The sequence below is a fragment of the Leucoraja erinacea genome, chromosome 6, assembly GCF_028641065.1.
Source record: "Leucoraja erinacea ecotype New England chromosome 6, Leri_hhj_1, whole genome shotgun sequence".
Classification (NCBI taxonomy): domain Eukaryota; kingdom Metazoa; phylum Chordata; class Chondrichthyes; order Rajiformes; family Rajidae; genus Leucoraja; species Leucoraja erinaceus.
The window spans coordinates 46,286,510-46,310,680 of record NC_073382.1 but is presented as its reverse complement, the minus strand read 5'-3'; the positions used below and the strand labels follow the sequence as shown (position 1 = coordinate 46,310,680).

The window sequence follows — 24,171 nt, the reverse complement described above, 5'->3', positions numbered from 1 at the left end:
ATTCTAAAAGGAAAGCAGTATTCGCTAATATTTTTACGTGGCCGTTTTTTAAAGCCAATTTAAATTAAAAATACTTTTTAAAACTGTTAACCCTGGACACAGTCCATGAACTTTTCCCTTTAAAAATATATAAACTTTCATCTGACTTTCATTCATATTGGCAAATAATAGCGGGTGAAATTTCATCTGAGTTTTCCCAATCTGTGCTTAATTTTGTTTCAACATCAACATTCTTTGTATTACATTTTCAGCTGACATCCATTTCCATCTCCAGCAGAGAAAACTCAATTCTCATGTTGTCTTTTACATGACTGTCCATTAATGTTTCCAAAGCTTTGGAATACATTGTATTTTCACAGAATTGCATCTACCTCTTGGATCCCATCAATCCCACTTCCACATTATCCATAACACTGAATCAATGGCATAAATAACATCACAAGTGGCTGTGAAAATGGCCCACTTTACCAGTCTGAAATTTATCTCCAACACCACTTCATCTCCCTCAAACATTTATTTTGTCTCTTGTTCTGCCTTTACCTTTATCACCTCAGTCATCTCATTATTCTCAATATAGTATTGTTTTAGTCTGTCTCGAGATGTACTTGACCATTCGTGACGTGACTGCATGGGTTTTGTCCAGGTGCTCCAGTTTCCTTCCATGTTCAAAAGACAAGCAGGTTTGTAGGTTAATTGGCTTCTGTGAATTGTCCCTAGTGTGTAGAATATAACTAGTATATGGGTGGTTATTAGTCGACATGGACTTGCAGGGCTGAAGGGTCTCTTTCCACGCTGGATCTTTAAACTAAAAAAAACAATAGTGATAGAGGAACTCAGCTGAGGTTGCTCCTTTTGCTCAAGATTACAGCAGCTGTTGTCTTTTGTGTCTTTGAAAGTATCCGGAGAACCGGCCTCCACCGCCCTCTGAGGCAGAGAATTCCACAGACTTACAACACTGTAAGAAAAAGTGTATCCTCGTCTCTATTCGAAATGGCTTACCCCTTTTCTTAAACTGTGGCCCCTGGTTCTGGATTCCCCCAACATTTGGAACATGTTTCCTGCCTCTAGCATGTCCAAACCCTTAATAATCTTATATGTTTCTATAATATCCCCTCTCATCCTTCTGAACTCCCAGAGTATACAAGCCCAGCCACTCCATTCTCTCAACATATGACAGTCCCACCATCCCGGGAATTAACCTTGTAAACCTACGCTGCACTCCCTCAATAGCAAGAATGTCCTTCCTTAAATTAGGGGACCAAAACTGCACACAATACTCCAGGTCTCACTAGGGCCCTGTACAATTGCAGAAGGACCTCTTTGCTCCTATATTCAACTCCTCTTGTTATGAAAGCCAACATGCCATTCGCTTTCTTCACTGCCTACTGTACCTGCATACTTGAAGACAACAGATCAGCAGTAGCTTGCTAGGTACACAAAAATGCTGGAGAAACTCAGCTGGTGCAGCAGCATCTATGGAGCGAAAGAAATAGGTGACGTTTCGGGCCGGAACCCTTCTTCAGTCTGAGGAAGGGTTTCGGCCCGAAACGTCACCTATTTATTTCGCTCCATAGATGCTGCTGCACCCGCTGAGTTTCTCCAGCATTTTTGTGTACCTTCGATATTCCAGCATCTGCAGTTCCTTCTTTAACAGCAGTAGCTTGCTAATGGGTACACTTATGTTTACCTTATAGCGTTAAGGAAGCGTGCTCATGTGACTCCGATTGCCAGAAAATTTGAAGCCCCCAGTGTGTTACAGCAATCCGTAAAAGCAGTTCGAAGATACACAACATGCATTATAATGGAGATATTATTTTTAACTTGTCCTATAACCAAAAGAGTTTTCGATGCACACAGCAGGTCTAACATCATCAATGTTTTCCTTTTTCTCAAGAGATGCTGCCTGACCCGCTAAGCTACTCCAGCACTTCGTGTCTATCTTCGATATATACCAACATCTGCTTTTCCTTCCTACATACTAATATCGTCAATGAATGACAATCTAAGATTTGACCAGGGTAGTATCTTGGACCTACCTTTTTGAGTTTCCGAATGAAGAGAGTCAGGAGAAGCCAGAAAAGAGCAGCAGCTACACAGGTACATGTCAGGGTGATCAGCTCCATGTTTGAGTTCTCTGTTGACCCTAGAATCATGCAAACACAAGCTAATTTCTTCGGAAGCCTTTGAAAGCGTAGACACCTCATGTAAAAAACACTGCTGCCACAACAATTACCACGCATATAATCCACCAAACGTTAGCTGATATGGTCCAGGTTGAAGAATGACATTATTTTGTGAACTTGCCTCCCACTCCTCTCTGTGCATCTGCACATTGTCCCGATCGTGCTCGATCAACAGAAATGCTATGAAGGTCATCCATAGCTGAAAATATCTAGTTGGTGCAGATTCCTGATTAATCTATACCTCACCCACCTGCAAGGCTTACACATACATCTTGACATGTAGGATCCAGAACTAGATGAAGTCTAACCAATACTAGACCACAGCCTAGTTTTCCTTCTTCATTTAGATGGAGACTAGTGTTTCATCAGTTAGTTAGTTTGTGTGGGTGTATGTGTACACTTCCCATAGATATGAGAGATTGCCATAGATGGTGTCCCTGCTTATCCACTGTTGGGTAAAGCACTGCCCTATGCTTAGTCTTTCTTTAAACTCTGTTTTCTAACTGGCACCAACTTACATTTATCCATCACCATTCTGCCATCTATCTTCTCTCTTAAACACAAAGTGCTGGAGTAACGGCAGCACAGCAATAGTGTTGCTGCCTCACGGTGCCAGACACCCGGGTTTGATCCTGCCTACGGATGCTGTCTGTACGAAGTTTTACGTTCTCCCCATGATTTCCCTGGATTTTCCCCGGGTGCTCCGGTTTCCTTTCACATTCCAAAGATATACAGGTTTGTAGGTTAATTGGCAAATGTTGTAAATTGTTCCTCGTGTGCAGGATGGTGCTAGTGTACTGGGATCACTGGTCGGCACAGACTCGGTGGGCCGAAGGGTCTATTTCCATACTGTATCTCTGAACTATAAATTGAACTAACTCAACGGGTCAGGCCGCATCTGCGGAGGGAATGGATATGTGACGTTTCAGGTTGAGACCCTTCTTCAGTCCAAAGAAATGTCCTGATTCGAAATGCCACCTGTTCATTCCCTCCATAAATGCTGCCTGACCTGCTGAGTTACTCCAGTCCTTTTGAGTTTTGCTCAAGATTCTAGCATCCTTGAGTTTCCTATCATCTCTCTGTTCTTTGCCTATCTCCAAAAACAATTCCTCAAACATGACAGAAGAACTTTCAGCCATTCCAGTGAACTAGTTGTTAAAATATCAACTGAATATCAATCACCACACGATGACTCATAAATGATATTCTCATGTCCGTGGTCGGATCTTGAGTCCTAAAATATTTTTGGTGTCCGAAGAACAGCCTTGACCCAAAACGTCACCTATTCCTTTATTCCAGAGATGCTTCTTGACTTGCTGAGTTACCACAGCATTTTGTGTCTACCTTTGTTGGAAACCAGCATCTGCTGTTCCTTCCTACACAAAATATTTTCATGACTGGTAACCAAATTTCAAATTCAGAATTCTAACTTTTAATTATGTTCTTACCCATCCTAAAATGTTTTTTTTAACATCCCACTTCTATTTTCTGCACTTACCTTGAACAGTGATGTAAGCAGAAGTCTCCACAAAGCCTTTCCTGTTAGTCGCCTGGCACCGGTATAAGCCTTCATCCTCTTCGATGACTCTTTCAATAATTAACATTCTGTTTCCTGGTCCCAGAGTAATACCTTTGTACAAAGTATGTGGCAGAGGATTAGAACCATGCTTTCCACATAGGCTTATTTTGTTTATAGTTAGATCCCATTTACTACATCTAGAAGCTGAATGGGCAGACAGCCACCTCATACTATGACATCCTGCATGATACCGACACACTGCTGGAAAACTCAGTCTTCACTAGAAAAAAAAAGGCAACTTCCTATTTAGTCTATTCTTAACAAAGATAACAGAAGATTTGATTTGGTTTTCTCTTATGTTAATGCAACATTTTCAGATTGCCCCCTTTAAAAAAACAACACATTTATATGACAATAGAACTAAAACCAGAACATATCCAACATACGTATGGAGAATAATGCTCTACTAAAAGGTTCAAAATTATAACAAAAGTTAAGTCCATTCCCAGAAGGCTCAGGTCATTGGATCACTATAAAATATTTCAATGTGTAAGGTCAATTATTTTTTTTCCAATCCATTCCTCTTTATTAATTCCCAACCCATCCATTCACATTTAAGAAGGAGATACAGTATGCAGACAACTTTAGCCGGTCAATGGAAATTTTAGTAGCACCCTGTTGTGACCCAGTAACTGATTTCCTCTCACTTGTGGGAAAATATCAAATGTTTACTTACTGCCTTCCCCTGATGGCACCGCTGATACCAGAAAATGCACAGTGGGAACCAAAGGGTTCCACTTCCTAAAGGGTACTGCATTTTTGGGATAGCAATGCATTCTTCTATTTTTCTAACTCAATTAGATCTTATAAAAATTCTAATTAATATTAAAGTAAACTGTACTGTATGAAGATGATGAAAAACAAAATTATCATAATGTAATTATCTAATACATCTTTATGTTGTTAAAGCATTAGTCATGTCTTGGGGTGTTAATATTTCTGCATTTATACATTTCTTAAATGTTTCTATTTAAAGTTTTCTATTTAAATAAATAACAGTAGGTACAACAAACGATAAATACATTCACGTTAACTGCTCAAAGAAATATACAGGTCCTCCACCGATTTTACAGCATCTGGTGGTCCGGCACCTCCTTTAATCAGGACAGAATTACGAAAGCATTTGAAATCCCTTCCGGAAGTCTCCCCGAAAATGTGCTGCCTATGCTGGTCTCGACCTCATCGGGATTTCTGTGGCTGATCGGCGGGTCAAATTTGCCCCATGCTGCCGGGCTCTAGAACTCCAGCCTGGCCAGAGCCAGCAGATCCATTCCCATAGCCGACTTCTGAGGCGGAATTTGCAGGCCGATGTCCATGCTCATTGACGGCCCAGGCGGACCATTCTGGTGCCGTTCGACGCTTCTCAGGTTCATAATTTGAACCTCCGTTGGTCTGTCAAAATGGATAATCCAGAAAGGCTCTGGACCAAAGGAGCTTGAAAATCGGTGGTGGACCTGAATAACCATTTTCAGACAATAATTGACCAACAATAATTTTCAAGTTCATATGAGATAGACAATCATTTCCTGTCAAAACCGCACCTGATTCAATGTGTAACCTTTGATTGTTTTTGTACCATGTGATACGTGGCACTGGTCTTCCCTCGGCTTGACATTCCAACAAAATGGAACTACTGATGTTTACTTCACGGTCACTTAGGTTATAAAGAAGGTATGGAGCTTCCTGAGCTGAAATCAAAGGAGATATAATCTCAGAATCAAAATTAATTGGGATTAAGGTTACCATGTGAAATAGTTTATTTTTACAAATTATATCAATGAAAACAAGATTTTAGGTCTTGCCTAAAGATTTTAGACTTTTTAAAATACACCAAAATACACCACTTAGAATGCATAAATCGTGGCAAAATACACCACTTAGAATGCATAACTTTCAATGACTCAATTAAAATACGGGCATACATGTAATTCAAGCAGATGTACATGTATTTAATGTCCATCATATAAATATTTACCATGCAAATTTAGTTTAGTTTAGAGATACAGCACGGAAACAGGCTCTTTGGCCCACCTAGTCCACACTGACCACTGGTCCCTGCACATTAACACAATCGTACACACACTAGGAACAATTTGCACTTACACTAAGCCAATTAACCTACAAACCTGTACATCTTTTGATTGTGGGAGGAAACCGAAGATCTTGGAGCTTCAAGCAGTCATGGAGAGAATGTATGAACTCCGAACAAACAGCACCCGTAGTCAGGATCAAACCCGGGTCTCTGGCACTGCAAGCGCTGTAAGGCAGCGACTTTATCACTGCGCCACCGTTCCACCCGTATATTTAAATTTAATGAGCAAACTTTGAAGCAGCACAGTGGTGCAGGTGGTAGAGCTGATGCCTGACAGCTCCGGAGACCTGAGTTTGATCATACCCTCAGGATGGTGAATCATTTGATCTATAGATGTATATGTGGATAACTTTGTAGTGCTTAATATTTATTAAATTACGGATAATAAATCAAATCTATTTTAATAAAATGAGTTTTAGTTTACTTTTTAGTTTCTGCCCACTTTCCACTGGAAATGTATTGGGATTCATTGTTTGCTAAACTTTCCATATATATCATGCACCCAGATCCAATAGGTGGTCTGTCTCACAGCGCCTTCATAACATAGAACTAGTGTGAACAGATGATCGATAGTCAGTGTGGACTTGGTGGGCCAAAGGGCGTGTTTCCACGCTATATACTCTGAACTAAACTATATGTTTTAATGTTTCCGAACTAAAAAATGCAGCTGTTTGGCACAGGTTTGATCGGTATACAATTGTTCTAATTTGAATGATGACACAAGAAAGAGCAGGCATAAGAGGCTGTGGTCACCTGTGGTATTGTGCTGGAGGGTTAAGATAACCAAGTGGAAAGAGAATGATAGTAATAGAAAAATGTCATTTTGAAGCTTTACTTGTGGTACTTGTAATGCAATATTTATAAGCTACCTAGCATATGTGAATAGTTTACCTAAAATAATCACACTGGGAACATATCTAAAAATGCCCTATTCTTAGTCCAGAAACTCCCACAATTACTGAGCACTGGTTTCTGCTTAAACGAGTAGATTCCCTGTGAACCTGGTATCAGGCGGGGGTGGAAATGCCATTGTTTACTTTACTGCCCTCAACAAAAGCAATTCCCATGTGAAAGATTAAGTTCAGTTACAGGGCATTGTGCCACTTTTTTAAAGGAGGAAGTCCGCTCAGGAGTTCACAAGCACGAGAAACTGTTATGATTCCGTCAGTCCAGCCCCACAAATGAGTAGCTACATTTCATGGGACGTGCCTTGAAGCTTTTCATTCACAACGCTGTTCAAATCAAGGCAAGTTTGTTTTTCTTCCCCACGTTTTAAACATTGTGGTTCAGATATGGCCAACAAGAAAAGATAACGAGGACGTGATTTCCAGCATGTAATAATTAAAAAAAATCATGCGGAACTGAAGTTCGGCCAACTAATTGTCGATCTGTTAATTAATCTCCTCTCCTTTAATTGATACAAAATAGAATAACATACTAATCATCTTGTCATGAATCCAGTGTACACACACTGTATGAAACAGTCATTCAAGTTCTGTTCTGTTGAAGACTGCAGGCATTGTTTCATTAATAAAACAAACACACTCTAACTAATGTTTGAGAAGACATTCTTAACAGCGGATGCAATGCATATGTTAGCAAAATAAAAGTTTGCAGGACGAAACAAAAGCAGACAATATAGTTGTTGATGGGGGGACATTTAGTTTGGTTTAGAGATACAGCCTAGAAACAGGCCCTTCAGCCCACTGAATCCACGCCGACCATCGATCACCCATTCACACCAGTTGTGTGTTATCCAATCCTCTCCCTACACACAAGGGGCAAATCTTACAGAGGCCAATTAATCTATAAACCCGCAAGTCTTTGGAAACCGGAGCACCTGGAGGAAACTCATGCGTTCACAGGGAGAACATTCAAACTCCACACAGACAGCACCCGAGGTCAGGATCTAACCCAGGTCTCTGGCGCTGTGAGGTAGCAAATCTCATTTTCTCTTAGATTGGACATTTCCCTATTGAAACACCTTAGTCCAGTTAAAAATCTAAAATCATCTCTTTTAAATATGTTTTTAACCAGAGGCTGTGTTGCTGATTTAGAGGAGCAAAAGGGCAAAAGTAATAAATGGTGATCAGGATTGTACTTTGTTTTATTACCCAGACTATTAAATCCTCCAATATAAGCACTGTCCACTGAGGCTATCCACTTAACCCAAATTATTAAATTAAATTATAACAGGAAGCTGAATATAATGAACGATTAACTATTTACATAATGGTCCCCTTTACTAACGAGTCTTGCATTTTTGGTAATGACAACATCGGAATAAGATAGTAAGAATTATGAACATTCTTAAAGTTAAAGGAATGTCTACAATGTACCCTGGATCCATTATACACGGGAAAATGCTCAATTTAAATCATATTTGAAGCGTGGTCTGCTCATTGCCAGACCACGCTTGTTTCATCAGAAAGACAAGCACAGACTTCATGGCAATACCTCTTATCCAGGCACTGGCACCTGTTAAACTATATCAATAGAATGTGGGGTCATAAATTCAAAGTAAGAGGTAAAATAAGAGGTTGAGCATTCATGATTGAGATCAGTTTAGTTTAGTTTCCTTTACTTTAGTTCAGTCGTTTATTTTAGATATACTGAATACACAGCAAGCAATAGATTTTAAATATAGATAGAATCAAGGGGCATTGTTGCAGGAAAGTGGTACAGAGGTGAAATAACATGCATGAATCTTATTTTCTGGTGTATTTGGGTCCTTGTTCATCAGTCAATGAAATTAAGCATACAGGTACAGCAGGCAATGAAGAAAGCGAATGGCATGTTGGCCTTCATAACACAAGGAGCTGAGTATAGGAGCAAAGAGGTCCTTCTGCAGTTGTACAGGGCCCTAGTGAGACCACACCTGGAGTATTGTGTGCAGTTTTGGTCCCCTAATTTGAGGAAGGACATTATTGCTATTGAGGGAGTGCAGCATAGGTTTACAAGGTTAATTCCCGGGATGGCGGGACTGTCATATGCTGCGAGAATGGAGCAGCTAGGCTTGTATACTCTGGAGTTTAGAAGGATGAGGGGGGTCTTATTGAAACATATAAGATTATTAAGGGTTTGGACATGCTAGAGGCAGGAAACATGTTCCCGACGTTGGGGGTCCAGAACCAGGGGCCACTGTTTAAGAATAAGGGGTAAGCCATTTAGAACAGAGATGAGGAAACAATTTTTCACACAGAGAGTTGTGAGTCTGTGGAATTCTCTGCCTCAGAGGGCGGTGGAGGCCGGTTCTCTGGATACCTTCAAAAGAAAGCTAGATAGAGCTCCTAAAGGTAGCAGAGTCAGGGGATATGGGGAGAAGGCTGGAATGGGGTATGGATTGAGGATGATCAGTCATGATCACATTGAATGGCGGTGCTGGCTCCAAGGGCCGAACGGCCTACTCCTGCACCCTATTGTCTATTGTCTATAGTAAGTCCCCTGAGCTTAATAACCTATTCCTGCCTTTATTTATTATGTTATTTCTCATACATTGCCATTTCAAAAAAAATGTAAAAGAAAGAACATTTATGTGTTGCCTGGAATGGAGAATGAGGTCATGAATTTTTAATTCAGAGTCACTAAACAGCCAAACTCCAAAATAGGTCAACATTTGTGATCTTTCTTAGTAATAAAGCATTTGAATCGCATTCACAAATTATCGTCATTTCATTTGAAATAAGTATGTCTTATTTTCTTTAAGAATAACATGGCAAACTTAAAATCTATGAACATACAGTCATTTCTAACTTGCCTCCCATTTCCAATCATTACATGCCTACATCTCTGCTTAAAATTCATTAGAAAACTAACCATTTTTTCTGATGTGGAGACGTAAGGAACTGCAGTTGCTGGAATCTTGAGTAAAAAGCGAAGAGTGGTGGAGTAATTCAGTGGGTCAGGCTGTATCTGTGGAGGGAATGCACAGGCCAATGGTTTCGATCCGAAATGTTGCCATCCATTCCTTCCACAGATGCTACCTGGCTATCTGAGTTCCTCCAGTCCACTGTGTGTTTTACTCTTTTTTTTAATGTGATCACGATTTAATCACAACCTCAAACAATTTGGCACTCTGTTTTCAAACAATAACTAAGGTACATTCCAAATTATTTGGATTTCAAGGTTTACTTATATGACTTAGTATACTATTTCCATTACCATTTCTACAATGCAGTAGCTACGTGGTTGACTGACTACAGGCTGTTTACAACAAGAACATTGTACTGCAAGTAATCTACAAAAACATCAGCAATAGACTCTGATGCAGAACTGAATGTTATTGTACAACAGTACAAGTACAATGCCAGAATATTCTTGCATAAAGTTGCATTTCCATACTGACCTTTCTGTCCTGGGCCTCCTCCACTGTCAGAGTGAGGCCACAAGCAAATTGGAGGAACAACACCTCATATTTTGCATGGGTAGCACACAATCCAGCGGCATGAATATTGATTTCTCTAATTTCAAGTACTTCTTTTCCCCCCTCTCTCCCCACCCCACCCCCTCCCCCTAGTCATGCTACTAGTTCCACTGTTCACATCCTTGTATCTCTCTTATTAGCTCATCTTCCTAAACCAACAATGGGTCATTATGGACTCCACCCTTCCTGAGGTCCTCCGTTGCAAGCATTGTTTTGTTCTGGCCTTCTCTATCTTTCAGTCTAAAAAGGAGTTCCAACCCGAAACATCACCTGTTGCTTTTGTCCAGAAATGCTGCCTGACCCACTGAGTTACTCCAGCATTTTGTATCTGCCTTCTGCATAAAGTTTAGCTCAGGAATTATTTTCAGAAGAAAACACAGAAAAGGAATTAAACAGACATTCAGAATCAGAACTCTTTTCTTGCAAACCAGCATCTGCAGTTCCCTGTGTCACTATTCAGAATCACTAATCATTTAATCTCTTGGATTGTTCATATCCCACTTAAATTAAAGGAACTACACAATCTAATACTCACCGATAACATACACCTCTTGCTTCTGAACTGTATTTTTCTGAGTGATAATATTTCTGGCTGTGCATTCATAAGTTCCAGATTGATCCTGACTCACATTTTTGATGGTAAAGTTCAGAGCAATCGAATATTCTTTGGTGGTTATTTCACTCACACTGCTGAGATTATACAACGTATGATTGTCCTTACACAGAAGACGACAAGCAACATTTGAGTATAGAAATTTATTGGCTCGGCAGTAAAGAGTCAGATCATCACCCTCTGTTGGTAACGCATGATGTCCTATGCCAATCTCAAATCCAAATTGATTGCGCACATCTAATAAAACAAAACACAAATGAATAAGCCTTTTGTAATATCAACATAATTGAAAACAATTAAAAGTCATAAGGTGGCTGACATGGTAACTAACGGATGAATTCATCTTGCACATGAATTATCGCACAAATTATCGCAATCAGGTATTTGAAGATCTTCAGTTTAACCTTAAACAGCTAATTTTAGTCGAAACAGCAACTGGAACAATGACAGATGGTCTCAATGCCCTGAGCAATCAGTGTCTTTTTCTTAATTGGTAACATATGATCTTCATTACAAAATGCATAGATATGGATGACAGGTGTGCATGTCAGTGGAACAAGGTGAAGATGGGAACAAGCTGTATTTTTTCACTTTGAAAATTTCCCAATGGTTTTTATGCAAGCTCAAACATATTAAACGGTGGTCTCTCGGCTTACGCAGAAAATTCAGCAAGGACGGATCACTACATTTATTGTGCAAGGGAAATTTAAATACAATAATAGTCTAGAAAGAATCAAAACAGGGATATAAAGCTTCCATAGGATTGTAAAAGGGAAAAAAGTTGCAAAAATTAAGGTGGATTCCTCACAGGCTAAGACACTAGATATGATATGGGGGAATAAGAAGAAAGAAAAAAGACAGAAGAAAAAACAAAAACCTTTCAGAAGCAGTTCAGAACAACATGTCTAAAGAGTTGAAAAAAGTTAGCAGTAGTTCTAAAAAAGAAATATAAATAGTATATTGACCTTTATTGCATGATTTGAGTACAAAAGAAAAGGTATCTGATTAGAATTACATAGGGCCCTATGGTATATGGAATACTATGAACAGGCCTGGCTTCTCTATCTAAGGAATCCCTTGTAAAAGAGGGAAGCAGCAATGGTTCATGAAACTGGTGAATTTGTGCAATAAAATATATTGAGTAAAATGAGATGTTGAAGGTTTTGATTGACTGATTGATTGATTGATTGGTTGATTCAATTTATTGTCATTGCACTTTTCAGTGCAACGAAATGGTTTAGCCTGCAGTCATAACATAGAATAAATAACAAACACTCGACACAGTTTAAAGTCCCAAAGTCATTGTCTCTTCCCTCCTTGCTCTCCCTCTGCACTGAGGCAATCCAAGCCTCCGATGTTGTGACCCCGCCGGGTGATGGTAGGTAAGTCCCGCAGCTGAATCCGTGCTCCGCAAACGGGCCGGTTCAAACTCCGCGGCCCGGGGCAGTCAAAGCTGCCGAAGCTGCTGCCCTCCAGTCCAGCGGACGCAGCTGTAGTTGCGGGAGCTCCAGAAAACAGAACTCGAGCTCCCGACGATGTCGTCTACTGGCCCGCGGCCGAACCTCCAAGGCTCCAAAGTCGGGTCGGAAGTTGGGTCGCACCGCAACCACAGCCCCGAAGTCGGCCAGCCTCGCGTTGGTAAGTCCTGGATCTGCCTCCGCAGGCTCGAGGTCGGTCGCAGTTGGAGGCCGCCAGCTCCACGATAGGCCTCAGCGCAGACGGACACGGAGACGGTGGATACGGCTGGAAAGGTCGCATTCCCCTCGAAGGGTCAAAAAACATGTTACGCCCACCCCCCCCCACACATACACAACTAAACAAACTGAAATAAACTGCAAAAACGGGACAAAAAGAAAACAAAAAACAGAAAAGACAAACGGACTGCAGGTGAGCCGCAGCTGCAAGGCAGCGCCGCCACTTCTTGAGTAGAATAGAAGATTCACTCTCGAGTCTAGAAGAATAATTGAATTGAATTGAAAGATACAGCATGGAAACAGATCCTTCAGTCCAACATGTCCATGGTGACCAACCGTTTGCACTCGTTCTATGTTATCTTATCCTATGATCGCTTCTACTCCCTGCGCACAAGGGGGGCAATTTGCAGAGGCCAAATAGCCGACAAACCCACAGGTCTTTGGGAGATGGGAGGAAACCGGAGCACCTGGAGTAAACCCACGCAGTCACAGGGAAAACATGCAGCACTGAGGTCAAGATCAAATCCAGGTCTCTGCCGCTGCGAGGCAAACGCTCGACAGCTGTGCCACTGTGCTGCTGTTATTGATTACAATAAATCAGTTTTTGAGACCTTATCTCTCAAAGCACCTCACAGCACCCTGCAATGCAAGTTCATTGAACAAAAAGTGTTCTTGGTGGTCGAATCCACGGTTACATTTTGTGTGTGTTTGTGCAGTGGGGGAGAGAGAGGAAACAGGTTGTTGATATACATTAGACTAATATAATATAACTACAATTGAATCTTGGTAAAGTTTTGATTAGTTGCCCAAGAAATGTTATGCTTGGATCAGAATTGTGCTTACATAGGAGTTTTGTAACCAGGAGTCAAAAATAACCAAGCTGCTGTCCTTTGTACAACTGCTGTCATGTAATTGTTCATTCAGTAATTCATCTTAAACAGAGCAGAAAGTATGTAACAAAAACAAATAAATGAGTGCAGAAAAGATAAATTGTCTAAAGTTTGCAACATATTCTTTGTAGAACTCGGCATTTGCATTGAGTGTATTATTGCCCTGACCGTACAATGCTTAATTGTTCTATGCAAAAAATGTACATTTGTAGTGGTACATTCTGTTCAGGAATGAAAGGGATGAACAGGAAGTATATTTCTGCATACACTTCTAATCCTGGATCCAACAATGTTTACAGTGTGTCTGCATTAATTGGGGTCGGTCGTGATTCGGAAAAGATATAAGCAGGAGAAGAAGTACTACACATATCCTTCTACATATCCTTCTACACGTATCCTTCTACATTTGGCAGCAGATTTATGAGGAGAATGGGTCCAGTGTTATTTATTTTCCCACTTAATCCCTCAGGTGTTAACTCCATCTCATTTCCCCAAATTGCTCATCTACTTCAACATCATTGGAAGTTTACTACCTTTTACATATCAAACTCAATTTCCTCCTTATTAAGCTATTTATTATGTCAATTACAAAAACTAGTCAATAAAAAAGCTGCCTATTTAATATGACAATGCATGCTGTTGAAGACATCCATATAATGTAAGACCATTGTGAAGGAACTTGAGTCAGATTGAGACAGACAAATTCATCATCAAAATGGATACGAGGAGGAATTTCGAGCCAGAAGGTGGTGAATATGTGGAATTCATTGCCACAGAATGCTGTGGAGGTCAAGACATTGGGTATTTTCAAGGCGGAGATTGATAGGTTCCTGATTAGGAAGGGCATCAAACGTTATGGGGAGAAGGCAGGAGAACGGGGTTGGGAGGGAAAAATAGATCAGCTCTGATTGAATGGCAGAATAGACTTGATGGGCTGAATGGCTTAATTCTGCCCCATTGTCTTATGGTCTTATTACTCTGGGACAAATTGCCTGTATTTTTAAACATGATCAGTGTGCACAGGTTACAATCCAAAATGTTTTAAAGATATTAGTGGCATGGTTGCACTGCTGCTAGACCTGTGCCTCATCGCACCAGAAAGCCAGACTCGATGCCGACCTCAGGTGTTGTCAGTGTGGAGTTTGCACATTCTCCCTGTGACCACGTGGGTTGCCTCTGGGTGTTCTGGTTTCCTCCCACAACCCAAAGATGTGCAGGTTTGTACATCAATTGGCCTCTGTAAATCACCCCTAGTGTGTTAGGAATGGAGAAGAAAGTGCAGCAACATAACTAGTGTGAATGGGTGATCAATTGGGGGCGTGGACACGCTGGGCCGAAGGACTTGTTCCCAGGCTATATCTTTAAATTAATCTAAACTAAATAAGCAGAAACGTTTTTTTTAAATCTTTAGAAGGATAACCTTGATTCAAATAGCATTAATAAGTTTATTTGATATTTGGAATAAAGTTGACATAAATGGGCTGTTTATCATTTTAGAGTATGAGAGACAATTTAGTGGCACGCCCAATCCTTACTACATTTTACAATGTTCCCCCAAACTAACCAACACACTTTGAAATAATTTAAAGAGGATTTATTTACTTAAGTGATTTGAAACTTCCTCTGAAAATAACTCACAGGTTTCCTGATGGAAGATATTGTTTATCTTTGCCGAGCACTGTCAGGAATCTCAAAACAAAATGCATTTAGTGACACTGGGAAATCTCAGAGATAAGGCAGTCCTGTTCCTGTCTCACCCGTGGTAATTAATAACACACCCACAGTCGCACTGTGTGCCAGCAGAGAAAGAGGATTGCAAACCAGAGATTTGATCTGGTGATGTAACTTTCACTTTGAAAATGAATGATGGGCAGCAAGTGTTGAGGACTTAGTTGCAGGATTTGGAATCTTTCCTATGTGTCAGCTAATGTCACATTGTTCTTTTCCAACTGCCCTGCCACTTGTAGGTCACACCCAACTGTTAGCTTCAAAACGCTTCAACCAAGAGATACATGCGACGCACATGATTTCCTCTGATATTTTTCTCCTCCCTTCCCTAAAGTCCCGACTCTGTCTGAGTTATGGAGTTATGGACATTAATAGATCTTCACTACTGGGCCATTCTCTTGGAATCTGGACAGTGCTCTGGGTGGAGTGGACTTCCACTTCTCCGCTCTTGGCACACACCGGGAACAAATATTGGGAAGTTACAGAAGCCAAGCTTATGACTTTCCACCCATAAATTTTAATGGAGGAAAAGTGACATGCATCATTTCCTGCTTTCCGCTCCCACCACGAGCCAGAAGCGGAAATTTCTACCTGTGTGTCGACATGCCTCAATTGTGATTGCAACTGAACTTGATTCAACCCTCAAACCCCTCTGAGAAGGGATCCATGGACAGTGATCAAAAGCAACAATGATCTGTCACCGAATTGTAACTTTGCTATCTGAAACAAAAGAATGTAAGAAAATAAGTACATATTGAACTTAGACCAGAATGGTCCTCAAACCTTCCCTGCTGTTCAATAAAATCAAAATGTATCCTCTACTTCAAGTCTATATCTGGACAATCCCCATACTCCCTGTTTTTATGAAACTATCAATTTCAGTTTCAGTATTTTCAACCACTGAGCATCCAACACCTTCAAGAGTTGAACATTTGAATAAAACAAAATTCTCCTCACGTCTGTTCTAAGTGTCTGATTCTTACCCTGAGGTTCTGAATCATTTCTGGAATAATTTCTATCAGTACTTTAATCATGTCATTATATTATGCTCCAATCCATGTTTGTGCTTTCCAAGGTCAGCCATTCTAGTCTAATTCAGCTGCCACAGAGGTAGATGGTACCAGGAAATGGGAATAATATTGTCGACGGGATCTACAACAATAGAGTCGCTGCCAGGAAAAAGGCAGCCAGCATCATCAAAGACCACATTACCCGAGCCACGCTCCCATTTCACTCCTGCCATCGGTAGAAGGTATAAGAGCCTGAAAGCTGTAACATCCAGGTTCAGGAGCAGCTTCTTGCTTACAACCATCAGGCGATTAAGCACTCTGCAGCGGTAGAGTTGCTGCCTTACAGTGCCAGAAACGCCGGTTGGATCCTGATTACGTGTGATTGTCTGTATGGAGTTTGTACGTTCTTCCCATGACCTGCGTGGGTTTTCTCTGGGATCTCCGGTTTCCTCCCACATTCTGAAGACATACAGGTTTGTGGGCGAAGGGTTTCAGCCCGAAACGTTGCCTATTTCCTTTGCTCCATAGATGCTGCTGCACCCCCTGAATTTCTCCAGCTTTTTTGTGTACCTTCGATTTTCCAGCATCTGCAGTTCCTTCTTAAACAGGTTTGTGGGCTAATTGGCTTAGTATAATTGTAAGTTATAAATTGTAAACAGTACGTGTAGAATAGTCATAAGGTCATAAGGAATAGTAGAATTGGGCCATTCGGCCCATCAAGCCCATCTACTCCGCCATTCAATAGTCCTTAAAATAATTGCCCAAAACTATCTTTGCTACAAATGCATCCATGACTTTGCTCCTATCTTTTTCACCTCCCTAGACCCAACCACTCGTCAGTGGTGACAGAGTTTTCTGACCACATTTATTTGCAACTTTAGTTCAGCCCTCACAATTTCATCCTGACTAAATTCCCAAGAGCTGCTTATTCATAGTCATACAGTCATACAGAATGGAAACAGGCCCTTCAGCACGACTTGCCCACACTGACCAAGATGCGCCATCTACACGAATCCCACCTATCTGTGTTTGGCCCACGTCGTTCTAAACCTTTCCTATCCATGCACTTGTCCAAATGTATTTTAAATATTGTTATAGTACCTGTCTGAACTCCTCCTCTGGTTGTTCGTTCCATATACCCACCATCCTTTGTGTGAAAAATGTTTCATCAGGTTCCTAATAAATCTTTCCCCACTAACCTCAAACCTATGTTCTCTGGTTCTTGATCCCCCTACTCTTGGTAAAATACAGTGCATTTACTCTATCCTTCCTCCCACATCCCTAAGACATGCAGGCTTGTAGGTTAACTGGCCTCTATGTATTGCTCCTAATATGTAGGATGAGAAAGGGGGATAACATATAACTGGTGTACGGGCGATCTACGGTTGTTGTGGACTCGGCGCGCTGAAACTGCTTATTCTATGTAGTATTTAAATATTCCATAAATACAAGCAATCCAAGTGCATTGGAGTGGATTAATTGGGAGGAAACAGCAAATAATATTAGAAAAATAACTGAGGGGCTGACATGTTTTGATCCAATTTAATAATACTTCTTTGCAATACTTCCTTCTCCCTGCATATAACAAATAACTCTTATCACATTTTTTTTACACAAACTTTGTCATTGTTTCTGGAATTGTAACATTGCATTCATATCAAATAAATAATTCATAGCTTTTATTGCTGCTTTAATCACTTACCTGAAATATAAAAATTAATAGTTTTTTCATCATTTCCAACTTTGTTTGAAGCCAAGCAACGATAAATTCCAGAAATGTTAGATTCAGCTATCACGATGACACTGACAGTCTAAAAGAAAAGAAATTGAGGGGAAAAAAACAATAGATATCATATTCATTTTCTCATCAAATGGAATGTTCCCTCTTGCAGTAGCAACAGATATTCAATGGTCCCTCCCACTTACTCATCAACATGTAATTGTGAAATAGTTACATTTTAATTTGAAAATACTTTATTCTAAAATAATGATATTGGTAAAATAACAGGAAAACTCTCCCCATGGAATCATTTAACATCTTTATTGTTCTGTTCCTGGCCTCGAATATGGAGACGTATTTGGTTTGTGTTATACGCAGCTGAAACAAAGGCTGAAAGTTTAGAGAAGCAGTGTGGAAACAGGCCCTTCATTCCACTGAGCCCATGCTAACAAACGATCACCTGCACACTGGTTCTATGTTATCCCGCTTTCTCATCCATTTCCTACATGTTAGGGGCAATTTAGAGCAGCCAATTAACCGACAAAATCTGCGCGTCTTTGGGATTTGGGAGGAAACCAGAGCACCCGGAGAATACCCATGCAGTCACAGACAAAGTGCAAACTCCACACAGACAGTACCTGTAGTCAGGGTCGAATCTGGGTCTCTACTGCTGTAGGGCAGCAACTCTACTGCTGCACTCCATGCTGTCCTTATGACTTTGGTAGAGTTAGTCTTAGCCAAGTCGCATTTGTAAATATTAGCAATGCTCCACCCCAGAAGGGAATTCTGCATAAGAGTGTCTTCACTATGAATGTGTGTAACAACTTCAGGTAGTTTTATCTTGCTGTTATCAGGCAACTGAACTATCATAACAACAACCAGAGAACAGTCCTGAGCCACTATCTACCTCATTGGAGACCCTCGGACTATCTTTGATCGGACTATACTGGACTTTATCTTGCACTAAACATTATTCAGGTTATTCCCTTTATCATGTATCTGTACACTGTGGACAGCTCGATTGAAATCATGTATAGTTTTTCCGCTGACTAGTTAGAACACAACAATTAGCTTTTCATTGTACGTCGGTACACGTGGCAATAAACTAAACTAAACTTAACAAATGCTAATTCAGGTTTCTCACAGGAAATATTACGCAGTTTCATCCAATGATACTCACAACCTGGCACTATGTAGTCATGTTTGATACACCCTTATATTTACACAGAAACATTAATGTCAATTCAAATTTACTGCATAACAATGCCATCTCATGACTACAACAAACAATGTTTATAAAATGAAAAGTAATAATTATAATCTGATTTTTGTTTAGTGTGATTCTTTTTATATTTCAGTATTTGTTAATTTTAAAATATCCTTATGATTTCATTTTGCATTTTGTTAAACATTGGAAATTGCTCCAGCCATCCTTCCCCACCCACTCCCCAACTCATCCACTTTAGCAATGACACAGTAGAGTTCTCTTCATCCCTGCACAATTCTGTTGTCCCAATGTTAAAAAGCGCTGGAAACTGGATCTCTGCATCTGCCTATATTGTCCAAAGGAAGAATGTCCTGAAAGATTTCACAGGAATATAGTGTGTATTACAATCTCAGGGTGTCGGCAGCACCTTACAATCAATTATGTATTTTTGGAGTTATAATCCCTGTCACATTGCAGGCAGTGAATTTGTACACAGCAAGATCCCATCAGCAGCAATGAAAGAAATTCTTTCATGTTCTATTGTGGATGTCGTAGGAGGGGTGACAGCAGACTATAACACTGACAAAATATTTTTTTGCTTTAATCTTAGAGATACGGCATGGAAACAGGCCCTTCGGCCCACTGAGTCCACACTGAGCATCAAGTTCTAAATTAAGCACACGAACTTCTATGTTATCCCACTTTCTCATCTCACTCCCTGCACATATGGGCAATTTACAGCTGCCAATTAACCTACAAACACGCACGTCTATGGGATGTGGTGGGAAACCGGAGCACGTGGAGGAAAAATACGTGGTCACAGGGAGAACGTGCAAACCCCACACAGACATTACCCAAGGTTAGGATCAAACCCGGGTCTCTGGTGCTGTGAGGCAGTGGTTCTACCAGCTGTGCGAGCCAAATAATACAAATAATTTTGTTGGTCAATCTAAAAGGGTATTTGGGATTTTGGTTTAAAAACTCATGGTACTTTAACAGCACAGCATATCGATACAACAAAGAACGGTTTTGGAATATGTACTCAAAGATTTTGGAGCTAGCCTTACATCCCTAACATTCAGATTCAATGACAAAACTGCTACTCTGAACCAGACTTGACATGTAATGACTTGGATTTAGAGGCTTCTTGAGCAAGGATTTCATTTATTTATAGAATGGCAAAATTGAAATGAAATAATCAGTTTAAATACACATTGCTTTCTCCATCCTCACCTCCCCGCAATGGTATATTCCATTTATTTCCTGCAATACTAAGAACAGATTAAATTTTTGGAGCTCTTAATCCAGACGACAAGAGTAATTTTGCAGTGATACATATGCAGAAAATCCGGCTATTTGAATGTGATCATGAAGTTAGATTACATGATTCCATTTAGGAAAGGAAATTTGCCACCCTTAGTCGATTTGGTTTTTGCAAAGACTGGATAAATTTAATTTCCAATTTAGGAGCTAACCTGTTTCCCTCCATCTTTAGTTTATTTATTTTGTTTATTGCTATTATTGTCATGTATACCGAGGTACAGTGAAAAGCTTTTTGTTGTGTGCTATCCAGTGAGTGAAAAGACTATACATGATTACTATTAAGCTGTCCATAGTGCATAGATACAGGATAAATGATATATCGTTTAGTGCAAGATAAAGTCAAGTAAGTCCAATTAAAGATAGTCCAAGGGTCTCCAATGAGATAGATAGGAGGTCTTGACCATTTTCTAGTTGGTGAGAGGACGGTTCAGTTGCCTTATAACAGCTCAGAAGAAACTGTCCCTGAATCTGGAGGTATGCACTTTCAAACTTCAGCACCTCTTGCCTGATGGAGAGGGGAGACGGAGAGACCGGGATGAGACTCGTCCTTGATTATGCTGATAGCCTTGCCGAGGCAGCGTGAAGTGTAGATGGAGTCAGTGGAAGGGAGGTTGGTTTGCGTGATGGACTGTGCTTTACTGCGCAACTAGGAATGGGCATCTTAAGAATGAATTTATAAAGTCTTAACATCCTTTTTTACAAGTATGGTACTATCTAGAACGTTGGGTGTTGCCAACTACTGCATTATGTGATTACTCAGTAAATCCAAAGAAGACACATTTTTCAAGGCGCAGGCTGGATAATATTTGTTAATGTCTCATCCGTTCATCCCAGAAAAGAACTGTTGTAATTCCTATCAGCTATTAGAGACAGGTTTGAGTCACACCAAGACCTGCACCTTGAACCTGAAAGTGTTCAATCACAATTAACAATGACAAGTAAACTGGGAGCGTTGGTAATTGAGTGATTCACAACTTTAAAATCCCTTAAATACACCATACTGTAAGTATTTCTAACAAAATGGATTGACCTTTGGGGTGTGGGGTAAGGAAACCTTATCGCTAAGAAAAACATTAATAGAGCTGGCTTAATTGAGTGTCATTATTTAATGGCATTAGCTCTGCCATGTGATAATTACTTTCTTCAGCTCTCCTCATCTATAAAGTAGTTGGAACGGAAATGTTGCGACAACATTATGGTCATCGTTCTTGTTTAATCAGAGAATATTTGTACTCATTTCCTCCACTATCATTCAACTCCATATATAACATGTTGAAATGTTAGGGGTCATATTAAGGAGACCATTAATTACATTATCACCATTATATTGTCTATTCTGGTATAACCTATGACCCACCATTCTGTGTTTTCAGGCACTCAACTTCGTCTGAGTTTGCAGGCTGCAGTGTAAAACTGTTCGTAGATTCTGCATAGAAATATACCACTCAAAATATGTATATTTTGGTTACTATAAATATGGTAGGTTCAATGAAGTATCTGCTAAAACAATACATTTGTTTTGTTTTTAATGTATGTCATTCTCATGTGCTATGCATTAGAGAGATGGATGAATATAAAATAACATTATTTTTCATTGCGGAACTCAACAGGATTTATTTAACTGCAGTAAATGTTGGATTTTAAATGTTCAATATATTTCAGGTTAAGATAGGACAGCACAGAGGCATTGCGGTAGAGTTGTTGCATTGCAGTGCCAGAGACCCAGGTTCGATCCTCTCTATGGGTGCTGTTTATATAGAGTTTGTACGTTCTCCCTGTGACCGCGTGGGTTTTCTCTGGGTGCTCTGGTTTCTTCTCACACTCCAAAGATGTACAGGTTTGCAGGTTAAATGGCTTTGATAAGAATGGTAAATTGTCCTTACTGTGTAGGATAGTGTTAATGTACAAGGTGATTGCTGGTCGGTGCGGACTCGGTAGGCTGAGCCTTTTTCCACGCTGTATTTCTAAAGTAAAGTCTAAAGATACAAGGTATAAGCCAAAAATTCCAAAGGGCATGAGATGTCTTAAGACGTCTGAGGTTCTGGGACAATAATGACATTCTTTTGATTCTGAGGGTGGTGCAATGCGATCACCTTTAATATTTAGAAAAAATAATAATTCCCATTCACTGTACTCATAATGTAATAATTGTTTGAACTTTTAGCTGCTGGAGATAATTCAGTTGAGGATTTATTTCTGAACTAGACCAAGTGTGACCAATTGTGCCCCGTTCCTCAACGGGGGGCATCACATGGGAGGGATGGTCCCCGAACACAGTGTCGGCGCTCACCCCGGAGACAGGTGCCCCCCGGAGCCAATCGCCCCCATCACCCGTTCCCCCAACACAACCCATTCCCCCAACGCAATATTCCACCACTCACCCATAAGCCCCAACTGCACAGGCACGGCTCATTTCCCCTCAATCCCAAATACTCCCTCCCCCTCCTCGTCACCCTCCCTCTTCTCTCCCCTCACCTCCTTCCCTCCTCCACTCCTTCCCTCACCTCTCCCTCCATCTCCTTTCCCCTACACTCAGTCACTCCCTACTCTCAGTCACACCCGCCCACCTTCCATAACCCCTCACCCCTCCCTACCCCCCTGACCTGTTGAGCCCCATTTCCCCAACACAATATTCCACCACTCACCCGTTTCCCCAATGCAACCCATTTCCACCACTCACCCATTCCTCAATGCAACCCGTTCCCCCAACGCAATCAATCCTTCCCACGTGGGCAGTCGGCGCTTCTCGGAACCAATTAATGGACTCGACTTTTGAGTCGGCGATCAATCCTTCCCACATGCGGGGGGGGGGGAGGCATAAATCTCACTCTCTCCTTACTCCCCTTGAAGCTGCTGATCCTATTGTCTCAAGTTCAAGTTCATATTTACTGTCACATGCACCAATTGGTACAGTGTACCATACAGCCATAAATATAAAAAGAACACAATGCATGATAGAGCTTAATGTAAACATCCACCACAGCGGAATCAAAAAAACAACAACAAAAAAAGTAATAACAGATGAATAGCAGCCGTTCAACAGCGCCGCCACTTCCGGAACGGGTCCGTTCGCGGAGCTCAGGAGCCGCGGGACTGACTTACCATCGCCCGGTGGGGTAACAACATATTGCGTCAGCGCAGAGGGAGAATGAGGAGGGAAGAGACAGTAACCTTAAGACTTTTGCCTCCATCACAGTGAGGTGGTGCCTGGTGAACTCACTGTGGTGGATGTTAATTTGTGTTTATTGTGAGTTTTGTTGTTTATTATTATATGTATGGCTGCAGGGAACGACATTTCGTTCAGACCAAAAGGTCTGAATGACAAATAAAGGATCTAATCTAATCTAATCTAATCTAATCTAATCAACGTTTCCCACTGTGATGGAAGGCAATACAGTTCAGTCATCTTCCTCTTTGTTCACCTCTCCCTCCCTCTCCTTTTCCCTACCCTCAGTCACTCCCTCCCTCACCTCTCCACTTTTGCACTCCCCCACTAAAGACAATGTTTAAATAACATTTCTTCTCCTCCCATCCCCCACTCCGTGAACTCTCATAGCTTCTGTAATGGCAGCAGAGATCACATTGTGATGTCATTTTCTGTTTTCGAAATCTTTACGGCAGCTTGTGTAAATTGTGAATGGCCGACTGTGAGATGCCATTGTGACATCATCACTGGAAGCTGCTAGAAAAGTCTCCCACTCACAGGCAA

The 24,171-nt window shown here is 40.8% G+C and overlaps 1 protein-coding gene across 1 annotated transcript in view; it reads right to left on the bottom strand.

Annotated features, from left to right (window-relative positions):
• flt1 (fms related receptor tyrosine kinase 1) overlaps positions 1-24,171 on the bottom strand; it is a 132,277-nt gene that overhangs the window by 40,060 nt on the left and 68,046 nt on the right. The window contains exons 12-16 of the mRNA XM_055636891.1: positions 17,915-18,023; positions 10,813-11,127; positions 5,304-5,450; positions 3,682-3,813; positions 2,037-2,143 (exon numbers count right to left, since the gene is read on the bottom strand). Of these exons, the coding sequence (XP_055492866.1) occupies positions 2,037-2,143; positions 3,682-3,813; positions 5,304-5,450; positions 10,813-11,127; positions 17,915-18,023 (810 nt within the window). The remainder of the gene's footprint in view (positions 1-2,036; positions 2,144-3,681; positions 3,814-5,303; positions 5,451-10,812; positions 11,128-17,914; positions 18,024-24,171) is intronic.